Source organism: Quercus robur, chromosome 5 (genome assembly GCF_932294415.1).
Source record: "Quercus robur chromosome 5, dhQueRobu3.1, whole genome shotgun sequence".
Lineage (NCBI taxonomy): Eukaryota > Viridiplantae > Streptophyta > Magnoliopsida > Fagales > Fagaceae > Quercus > Quercus robur.
Window position 1 is genome coordinate 28057314 of NC_065538.1, and position 11156 is coordinate 28068469.

Genomic DNA, 11156 nt, shown 5'->3' on the forward strand with positions numbered 1-11156 from the left:
ACTTCCAAAGTCACCAAATTATCTAATCGAATATAATTTATAACTGAGACAAAATATAATTATAAAGATAAATTAAGCATTTTTAATTTTAAACTCAAAGTCTATAAAATTAGGACACACATTTAATACTTAAAAATATAACTATTTAGTATTTATAGTTATGACTTAAAATTTTTGTATATTTTCATTTTTTTTTAAATCTTTGACACGTGCATACTGCGTGCAAAGAGGCTAACATAACTATAATAATTTTTGTTCTTTTAATTTTAGTTTTCATTTGATTATTTAGTTTTGCTGATATAATTGGAATATTTACATTTAAATATTGATTACTAAACTATGTTCAATATTTTTAAGTGATACTTAATTTGGTTCATTAATATCAATTAATAAGTTTAGGAATACAACATTTACCACAACTTTTTTTTATAACTTGATGAATGAGGCCCATTGTTTTCTTTCTGTCATTCATAATAGATCACTTCATCAAGTTGTGACAAAAGTTTTGTTCCTAGATTGAATATGAATAAACTTCCACTATAAGAGTATTCCCATCCCATTATGCAAAATCCATATTATGCATTTTGCATAACATTGTAGCAAACAAAACCAAAGCCGCACCCCCCCCCCCCATATCAGCTGATGCAACATTGTTGAAATCCAAAACACAATGCAACAATAGTATGTAAATTTTCATATTACTATAGCTTCATTCTTTAGCATTTTTATTCTTTTTTTTATTCACCCTCCTCACTTTCTCTCATCAAACACATTCCCTCTCTTGATCCTCTGCTCTCTCATTACTATGTCCTCGTTTGTGTTGGTTGTTGTGCTTGCCGAGGTCATCGTGGCTAGGTGGATCTTCGATGTGGGTTTAGTGTTGGGTTTTGGTGGCTGGCATAGCGATGGCTGGGGTGGTGGGTTTCAGTGTTGGTGGCAGATTGGGATGGGTTTTTTTTTTTTTTAACTTTGATTTTAGGGTGGTGTTGGGTTTTTGCAGTGGTGGTGGAGGTGCTAGTGCTGAGTTTTTGCAATGGTGGCGATTTGATTTTTGATTTTGAGTTTTGGTTGTTGTGGTGGCCATGGTTTTTTTATTGGTGGTCGATTTGGGTTTATTGGCCTTCTAGTGGTGTTGCCATTTGCTTTTGTTGGTTTTTGTTAGGTGTGTTGCAATAATATAAAAATGAGTTATATAGATTATAATAATATGATGTAAATAAAAATAAAGAATGAGATGTAAGGTTTGTTGTAAAAATAGTTATGTAAAGTAAATAAAGTGAGTTTTAATGATGCAAAATGCTTTTTTTTTTTTTAAAAAAAGAAGTTAATATGAATGCTCTAATAATATAAATAGCTTCTTCTAAATAAATATAAATATATATATATATATATATTTATATATATAGCTGCTTTTCATAACATGAAGGTTAAATGGGATTTAAGAGCATTCATAAATTTTCTTTTCCTTTTTAATTTGAAAAAAAATTAAGGGTGATCATTTTATGAAAGGCCTTCTTGACTTATAATTTTATTTTATTTATCAATATCATTTAGCTACAAAATTCTTGACCAAACTTAATAATTTAAGTAAAAGACTAAAAGCTTAACGACTTACAATTTTTTTTTTTTTAAATAATCCTCAAAAGACAACGTTTGGGAAAATGTAACTTCTTGCTTTTTGTCTCATCTTTTTTTTGTAAATGATTTATTTTTTATTTTTTGAAAATTATATAATTGTTAGCTTTTTGCCACATTTAATATAAAAGTTACTAAAAATTATATATATTTTTAATAAAAACTATACAAATAAGCTAAGAATACCAAATCAACACTAAGGGTCTGTTTGGATACTGTTTATTTTGCTAAAAACTGAAAATATTGTAACAAAATAATTTTTAAATATGTGAATAGTGCCGTGAGACCCATTTTTAATGATAATTTTGTTGAAAAAAAAAGGTTTGTGGGTCCTAAGAACAGTGCATGAGACCTACTAAAAAGCACTAAAACGCGCTTCTCAATGAAAAAAAAGCGCGAAACGCTAGACGTGGACTGCACTGAAGCCATGGGTCCCACCAATGAAAACACCAAAAACCAAAATGTAGGAATAGAAACGCTATCCAAATAGGTATTAATAAAAGTGTTCGTTTGACTTAAGTTTATTTGATCGGTTTTTAGTTTTTTTACTTTTATGTATAGATATTTTTGAAACCTTGCTTTTTTTTATATTACAAGTATATTATAGTACACTTTTAGTAAAAAAAATTTCAATAAAAAATTTAATAAGTCGTTCTCAAACAAACACCAAGTATTAATAGTAAGACGCAAAGGATATTATCCAAAAAGAAAAAAATTAGCCTAAAAAGGAGAATTTCCTTTTGATCATGTGTTATCCATAACTCTGGTCTTAAAGTAGAAAACCAAACAGAAATGTGTGGCAAAAAAATTAATGCTAACATAAAAAGAACCACTTGAGGTTAAAAAAACATTAGGGGAGTTAAAACTTCACTCTATAAATAACCTTTTTCAACTATGCCCAACTTCTCTCTTCTTCCTTCTTCCTTTTTGTCAATAATTGCCAGAGAGGAAGAAGAAGAAACAGCAGAAATCCAAAAGGGCATCCCTTCCAGGAAAGAGAAAGAGAGTGTGTGTTTACATATTAACACACAATCTCTCAGGTTTACTTCTTTTCCTTGAATATCTATATATATATATATATATATTGAATAAATTATATTTTTGTTTGAATTTTTATCTGATACCCATTATTTTTGTGGGACTCAGGAGGGCTCTCTGATGTTTCTTTCCTGGAATCATTTTCCCATCAAGCTTTGATTTTTGCTGGAAAGCAGATCTGATAAGGGTTTGTGGGCGTTCCTTTATATATTGCGATATGGGGTATGTTTTTTTGATTCCCATTACAGGTTTCGAATTCTATGGGGATTTTGCGGTTGAATGAGATTTCAAGCTTGTAATATTCGTGGGTTTTATTTTTATGTTTGAATTGGAATCTTTTGTGGCTTGTGACTTTTGTTGTTTGGATAAAGAGAAAACCAGTAAGAAGAGAAGAGTTGTGTGAATTTCAATAAAGGGCATTAAAGGGGCATTGTATTTGTAGATTTATACATCATGTAGTTTGGTTCATTCAGAAATTGGCAAAGTCAATTTAGCTCAGTAATATTCCGAAAGTTTAATATTTTATTAGTTTTTTTGGGGTTGGGGGGGGTATTCTGTTAGATAAAACTTGATAAAAGAAATTGAAACTTTCAATTTAACTATATGAGATGCCTTGATGAGCCTCCATTGAGCAGAGATTTATGTTTTTCCATGTTTAAATGAAATAAAGCTTGATGTATGCTGTCTCAAAGAAATTACTTAAAATAATAATAATAATAATAATAATAATAATAATAATAAAAAACAAATTTGACATTTGCTAGGCAATGAAATGTATAAATAGAAGTCTGGTTATCTCATGATATGATTTTATTTTCCCTTTACATCATGTTATTGTTATTGTTCAATTTGCTTGTATGACTTGATTTTCGAGGTGGTGTAACTTTTCTGCTAATCTTAGATTTCCAGATTCAAATAAGAATGTGACACATAATTAATAGTATCCTTGTGTCCTGCATATATTTCTTTCCGTCCTCAAAGCAGTAAAACTCCCTGGTGGCTTCAAAAGTGTAAATAGAGTTGAAGTGATTAAATCTTTTTTCTATGTATGCATACATCTTGATCATTGCTAGCTGATAGGGAAGCATTTCGCTGTCACTTATCAAACCTTAATGATGATAAGTTAGGATAATTGAGGTAGTTAGTTTGGTTATTTAAGGTTTTTTTATTTATTTATTTTATTTTATTTTATTGGAGCCAGTGATATCTTGCTCAAATGGCATTTCCTTCCTTATAAGAGTAAAGTGGAGGGTGAGGTTCTGGGCTCAATACCCACCAGGTGCATAAATTACCAATAAAGAAAATTTGCATAATTTCTTAATAGCATTTGGAAAATTGTTTAAATTCAGATGTCCGGAATCAACCAAGTTCAAACCTCTATGATTTTTGGCCTATGCAATTTCCTTGGTTAGGATAATCTGGTTGCAGATCTGCACCATATGTTCCCATGGCCTTCTAGAGTGATCAAGTACCTTGGTAGCAAAAATAACAATTTGAATACTACCTTGCTGTTAGTTCCTGTTCATGCTTTGCCTATCTAACGGCTGGTTGCCATGCCAGCCTTGGCTTAGTATGGGTCAAAGATGGCTTGGTGCAACATTCTGAGTTACTCTTGTTGTTGGTTGAAATTTTCCACGAAGAAATTTTTCAAAAGGATGTTCAAATTGCAAATGGAAAACTGTTGTCAATTTGAATTTTAAACTGATGTCAATCTAAAGCTTGATGTGCATATTGTCTTAGGTGGTCTATCAAGCTTTTGAGGCCATAATAGATATCTACTGCATGCTAAGTGTTGCATGCAGAATATTCCAAATAATGATAGCTTAAGTGATCAAGTTCAAACTGAGAACTGACACTGCTCAACTTTAATGTTTAGCTTCAGAAGATGGACAGAGAAGGTTAAATTTATCTTGAATCTATAAGCAGAGTGCCAAGACCAGTGTTATCATTTTAAAAATGTTAGGATAGTTCCTTTTAATTTATCCCATATATCAAAATGAATGAATTTAAGAAACACGGTTCCCATTTTTTATCTTACTTGGATTTTAGGTTTGGATAATGAGGTTTTATTGCCAAGCTGTTTTTAATATACTCAGTTCATTGTTATCAGTATCCCATGGATTGTAGCCCTATACTAAATGGTGATTCTTTGAACAACTTTCTCCCCTCTTTTCCCATCCAGTTTTTACTTTTTGGGGTGTAGCCCTTTCAACACAATTGACATTTGAAGAGCACTTGCATAAGGCTAGTCAAACTAGCCTGATAAAAATATAGCTAGAAACCCACAAAAACCCCTCGCATCAGACTCAATAAACTAACCAAAAAAAAATTAACAATGAACAGCAATCGCGACTAGTAGCGAGATACTCTTCCTCACTAGTGCTAAAAAAAAAATCTCAAAACTCTCTCCCCTCTTCTTCGAACTCTCCATTTGGTGGCAGTTGAACTTATTGTGAACTGCAACACTTGGATTTGGTGGTTGTAGCTGGTCGGTGGTGGCGGATTTGGGTGTCTCAGAGTTTATTTTTGTGGTTTTGTGTTGATATTTGCATTGATTTGTGCGGTGGGTGCAGTGGTTGATGGGTTTGGTTTGATTTGTGCGGTGGGTGCAGTGGTTGTGCGGGGTTTGTGTTGATTTTTGCAGTGGGTGTGGTGGTTTCTGGCAGTGGGTTCAGTGGTTGCTGGGTCTGTGTTTATTTTTTTATATTCGTGTGGTGCTTGTGGCGGTTTCCGACGGTGAGTGCAGTGGTGGCTGGTCTGGTTCGACGGTGGTCTGGGTTCGACGGTGGTTTTTGTGCCTGTTGGTCTTGTTTCTTCTCTCTCTCTCTCTCTCAATCAACTGCTACTGGGTATAACATCAACATGTCGCCGAAATTGGGTCACGAATTGGTTGGTCTGCTATGACTGAGATAGGTTGCTATTTGGGTTTTCAGCACTGGCGGAGACGGGTGACAGTTGAGATGTGGTTTTTGGTCGGTGTGCGATGGGTGGGTGCTGGCTCAACACTCTTGGTCTGAAACTCAAGCTCAGATCTGTTGGGTTTTGAGGGTGGATCCAAGGCACCATAATCTGGTGGTTGTGTTTGTTTTGGTTTTGATGTGGTTGTGTTGGAGTGTTAATGGATAACCATGGCTGGATGCAGATGTGGTTGCGGTGCAACGACTGGTTGGTTTCTGGGTGCGACAGCTGGATGCAGTTGTGCTAAGTGATGTGGTTGTATTCGATGTTTGTGGGTTTTGGGATTAAAATTGTGAATAGAAAGAAAATAATATTTAATTGAAATAGTGATATAGTATTGAGGCTGAGCTAAAAATTTGAGAAGGCTGATGTGAATGCTCTTAGTTGGCTATCTTCATCTTTCTTCCCGGTTGATTTATTATTGTATAATTCTCTTTAGATTCCGCGTGAGAAAATTCTGATACTTACATTACGATATTGTCTTTTTCTTTCTGGGTTTTGAGCGAGCAAGAGAGGGAGCTGGTTCTATGTGGGTTAATTTATCTAGGTATTAGGCTGCAGTTTTTGAGTTTGTGGTGAGTCCTATTTAGAAGCTATATTATTATATGTGATTTGTAACAGAACCAAATGTAATTTGTAACAGAGCAGTGGTTGTCTTGGATGCTATACTAAACCTACAGTAACTACCTCGGTGGATGCACCAGCACAATCACCTTCAAAAGGATCAACGAATCAAGGTCGGACAGTGAAGACAGAGGATTTCTGGACCACCAGTACGTGGGATATGGACAACAGTGCAGTTCAGTCTCAGCGAAGCATCTCCTCAATTAGTACAACCAATCAAATTCTAGATCCACATGCTGTTGCTGGAAGTGCTAACAGCCCTTCTGAATTTGTAAATCATGGTAAGTTTTCATTTCTCCTGGGATGTTCAGTAACTTTATAGGTTTGGCATTTCCATACACCTGACATAGCTGCAGGTTTTGGCTCTTTCTTCTTCCCTTTTTTTTTTTCCCTTTTCTTTTGGGTGGGGGTCAGGTTTCAACATATGTATGAATGGAACTCCAATTAATATATCAAAGAGTGGTAATTGTAACCTAGTTAGCTGGTCTCCCTCTTAATTTGTTCAGTCTTTCACACCGGATCTGCGTTCCAGTCTGATGTAGGGTGTCTCTAGTCCTTTGCATATGCTTTATGGTTGGTGTGGTAAGAAAAATGATAGTGTAGACAGTATTACATGTTGCTCTTTTGCTCTTACATATATCTCTTGTTCCTTTGCCTATTTTAAACTTACAATTTCTGTCTTAAATGGGGGCACAGGTCTTCTTCTCTGGAATCAGACTAGGCAGCGTTGGGTAGGAAATAACAGGTCTGAGAACCGGGCACAGCAGATACGAGAACCCAAACTAAGGTTGATTGCTCTTAAATTTATTTTGTGATTTTCAAGTTAAATGGGGCCTCTTATTTGAAGCTCTGATAGCAGAAACTTTCAAGCTATAAAGTAGTTTCATGAGTGTCACCACATTCATGTGCCATTCACCAATTATCGTCTCAATTCGTGGATGATTTGATTTCATAGAATCTAAATCTAAGTCATGATTTTATATCAGGATCACAAGAAATGACATCATCTAAGAGACCCCAAGGGGTAGCACAATTAGCCTGGGATCATGCCTCATGGATCAGAGGTCTCTCTAGTTTGGATTTCCCCATCCCCCTCCCCTTGGGGCCAAACTTACTCATCCAACAAGGATTTTTTTTTTTTTAACAAAAAAAGAAAAAAAGAAAAAAAGAAAAAAAAGAGAGGAAGATATCATCCCAAGATAGTATCATTAGTTTGGGTGAAGACTTTCTTCCCCTTCATCATATTTAACACATCGACTTTGTTGTATTATTTGAATATGTGGCATGTCTTGTGGTACAAGTTCATTTTAATGGTAGGCCAAGTTTTGCACTCAAAAGATGAGTAGCACTGTGAAACCTTAAAAAAGATTAAAAGATCGGAAATTGGTATTACATTTTCTTGCTAGCTGCTTTCATGTGACTGTCATGACTGACGAGTAGTGTTAAGCATCCAAATCATTTGTCTTGTCCATATGTTGTACTTTGACAATCGTTTGTTTAGATTTTTTATTTCGAAAGTAGTAGCGAGTGAAGGATGTAGAAAATTTGAAGAAACCGTTTCTGGAATATATACCCTTTTGTTTGTAAAGTAGGAATTGATTATTCATGAATTCTTTCCTTGCATTTTGTCAGCACTCACTGTCTATGCATTGGTAAAAAATTCTGGCTTTGCAGTTGGAATGCATCATATGAAAGTTTGCTTGGGAACAACAAGCCATTCCCTCAGCCTATCCCACTTGCTGTAAAGTCTCTGCTCTCAAAAACTGGTCTTATAAGTCTCTGCTCTCAAAAGCTGGTCTTACCCCAATTTATGTGCTTTATGTAATTCTTTATTGGTCTTGAACACAGGAAATGGTAGATTTTCTTGTGGACATTTGGGAGCAGGAGGGGTTATATGATTGAGCAGCAGAAGTATAAGATCCTTAAAGGCTCTTTAGATACTGGAACCCGTCTTAGAAACATTCAAGTTGTTGCCATAGCAAGAGGGGTGATTGAACAAACTGCGACTTGTATATGAAATGTAACATGATCTCTCACATGCCAATGCAGAGATTTTTATTATTCAGGCCTTTTAGACATGCATGTATTACATTCAATTTGATTTATAGCATCGGCTGCCTGTCCTGTTCATGGCAGGAAGTTTTGCAAAATTTCATGAACGTGTGTTGTCTACACTGCTGCAAATGCAATTGCCATCAGCCCTTTAGCCTCACGTGTGGCAATTAGTTATTTATGATGCTTTTCACTTAGCCTCAATTGTATTTTGATTAATCCTTTTGCAGTATTGAGTAGATTTGGTTAGTGTTTTCTTGGACTGTTATAACGTATTATCATTTATCAATCTTGCCAAAGCACATTAGGAATCAAAGGAGGGAGGTTGTGATATCTCGGATTATGTGAATTGGGTTGGATGAGTTTGTTGTGCAAGCGTGTAAGTCTTATATCAATTGCGTAACAAGTCAAATTGGATTATATAAGAAATTATATTGTGGAGCAGCAGTTTTTTCAATTGTGATATTTTAAGCCTTTTTTTTTTTTTTTTTTTTTTAACAAAGTTTGCATTTTTAAGAATCTTCTCCAATCATTTATTTAACGGTTTATAAGACTATTCATGTATATTACTTAAACAAATCACATGATTCATTAAAGAATTATGTGACTATATTACACATGAACGGTTTCTTAAATATGGTAGTTTGAATTAAGATTCCTCCAAAATGGTGTTTATAGGTAATTATTTTTTTAATATTTCTAACTAAGAACTGTGATTTCTAGGCCAATAACTTTATGTCGAGAGCTGCATAATCTGTACATCTGATGTGGTAGTGAAAGAACAAAGTTTAAAAAAGTGAGAGACGTGGCATCAGATGCATTTTCCTCTGGAATACTCTTCCTACCGTATTCATCAAAAGTGTAGTATGTTTGAGAAAGACCAAGAACCATCTCTCTCTCATGTCATGCTTTCGTATGTGTCATCACCACCTCCCAGAACCTCTTGGAGACTTCTCCAACTGTCCTAACCAAAGCATCCAAGACACCCACTGCCCTCTTTAAATTCTCTTGCTAATCTCTTTCTCCATCAACACCAGAGGGAAAAAAAGAAACAAACAACAGGCCTGCAGATATCTTTTTTACAATTCTCACCAAGACTCCTAACTCTTAGGAATTAAGCACAAAGCTCACCAAAATGGCTTTGGCTCGTTTGGCTTTGAAGAATTTGCAACAAAGAGTGTTGGCTTCCCCTTCTTGTGCTTATTCTTTGCTGGGTGAAGGTATTTGTGAGAGAAGTGCTGGTGGGGTGCAAAGGCAGAGGTGGGGAAATGAGATTGTTAGGAGGTTTACTACAACAGCTAGTGATAAGGTAGCTGGTGAGAAGACTTCAGATGGCAAAGATGTTGCTGTTTCTGAAGCTAAGAAAAAGTCCAAGTTGTTCCCAAGGAAACAACGCAGGAGGTGGCTTTGGAAAAACGACGACCCTAACTTTGTTCCTGCCCTTTATGGTACCTCTGTCTCTCTCTCTCTCTCTCTCTCTCAAGTGTCTTTTTTTATTAGGTGTCTTCTAGATATTGAATTTTTTTTCCCTCAATTTCATTTGTTCAAGTGATTCACTAATCTAGTGTAAAAACCACATCAACAAAGTTCTTAATTTTCGCACTCATTGGATATACAGGGTCTATTTATTGACTCATAAATTGGACTAAAATGATACATTGAAGCAAATATAGGAATTATGAATAGTTGAACTAATTATTTACTTGGAGGCATGGTCTTCTATATGATTGGATTTTATAGATAATGCTATATTAAGGCAAACCAAAATTTTAGAAATAATTTAGTTGGCGGTTGCTGCTATTGTCAAATTTAAAAACTTGGGCCAAATATAGGCCTAACTCATTGCCCTGTTTATCTTTCCCTAGAATTCTTTCCCTCGGGGCTTGGAAATGCACTCATGCAAGCAACCGATAACATAAACAAACTGTTTGAGAACCTAAACATAACACCTTGGAGCCTCAGTCGTCTCATAAAAGTGAAGGACGATTACTACAAGTTGCAGTATGAGGTGCCCGGGCTTGCCAAAGAAGACTTGAAGATCACTGTTGATGATGGGGTTCTGAGAATAAAGGGAGAGCACAAAGAAGAGAAGGAAGAAGACTCAGACGATGAGTATTGGTCATCTAGGAGCTATGGCTACTATAATACTAGTGTATTCCTACCCGAGGATGCCAAAGTTGATGAGATTAAGGCAGAGTTGAAAGATGGGGTGCTTTCTATTACTATTCCGAGAGCTGAGATGCCAAAGAAGGAAGTGAAGGAAATAAATGTACATTGATGGCCAGGAGGGCTAAGTTTGAGCCTTTGTTGTGTATTTGTGAATGTGGACTAAAAAGGGTGCGTGCCTTGTGAACAATCTTGTGTGTTTTTGTTCATGACAATAAGATCTTTGTGACTTTTCAAACTGCACTACTACTGTTTTCTTGATGTGCTTGTTGAATTGTAAAATGGTAGTATGATAATTGGAGGGTTTGAACTTTATGACTGAATGCAAGTTTTGTGCTCCTTACCCAATTAGTTTGACCCTTGTTTCAGATTAATTGTAATTAAGTTAGTGATCAATTGGATTAATTGTAATGATGTTAGTTATCAATTGGACAGATTAATTGTAACGAGGTTAATTATCAATAGGACCGGGCTGGCTTAGATTGGTTTAATGAACTTGGGTAGAACTCATGGTTTATATAATAAACTAGACTTCCATTTTTTGAATACCAAAATGTGTCATTAATCATTACTTGTTTCAAGATACTGATTTGCTTGGATGAAATGCTAAAATTACTGTATATAATATAAGAAACAAAATTTTTATGAAAAAGAGAAATTAGGATATTTCAATTTTCAATTTA

General features: G+C 35.0%; 2 protein-coding genes across 4 annotated transcripts; both read left to right on the plus strand.

Annotated features, from left to right (window-relative positions):
• The first annotated feature begins 2509 nt into the window (after nt 1-2509).
• LOC126725687 (uncharacterized) lies at nt 2510-8405 on the plus strand. 3 transcript variants are annotated; one of them, XM_050430525.1, is made up of 6 exons: nt 2510-2675; nt 2782-2895; nt 6275-6536; nt 6952-7042; nt 7888-7996; nt 8104-8405. In XM_050430525.1, the coding sequence occupies exons 3-6, from the start codon at nt 6416-6418 to the stop codon at nt 8155-8157; spliced, it is 375 nt and encodes a 124-aa protein (XP_050286482.1). In that variant the 5' UTR covers nt 2510-2675; nt 2782-2895; nt 6275-6415; the 3' UTR covers nt 8158-8405. The 3 variants fall into 3 exon arrangements, with proteins under 3 accessions (XP_050286482.1, XP_050286480.1, XP_050286481.1); XM_050430523.1 differs by having other exon boundaries at nt 6280-6536; XM_050430524.1 differs by having other exon boundaries at nt 6280-6536; nt 7930-7996.
• A 737-nt stretch (nt 8406-9142) lies between these two features.
• On the plus strand, nt 9143-10821 carry LOC126725688 (26.5 kDa heat shock protein, mitochondrial). The gene is made up of 2 exons (XM_050430526.1): nt 9143-9755; nt 10173-10821. The coding sequence occupies exons 1-2, from the start codon at nt 9443-9445 to the stop codon at nt 10583-10585; spliced, it is 726 nt and encodes a 241-aa protein (XP_050286483.1). The 5' UTR covers nt 9143-9442; the 3' UTR covers nt 10586-10821.
• The last annotated feature ends 335 nt before the right edge of the window (nt 10822-11156 follow it).

Excerpts from the sequence above, each read along its gene's own strand:
- LOC126725687 (XM_050430523.1), top strand. Across the intron at positions 7,043-7,887 it reads ATACGAGAACCCAAACTAAG|CACTCACTGTCTATGCATTG; the intron begins GTTGATTGCTCT and ends GCATTTTGTCAG. Across the intron at positions 7,997-8,103 it reads CTCAGCCTATCCCACTTGCT|GAAATGGTAGATTTTCTTGT; the intron begins GTAAAGTCTCTG and ends TCTTGAACACAG.
- LOC126725688 (XM_050430526.1), top strand. The coding sequence starts at position 9,443 with ATGGCTTTGGCTCGTTTGGCTTTGAAGAATTTGCAACAAAGAGTGTTG. Across the intron at positions 9,756-10,172 it reads CTTTGTTCCTGCCCTTTATG|AATTCTTTCCCTCGGGGCTT; the intron begins GTACCTCTGTCT and ends ATCTTTCCCTAG.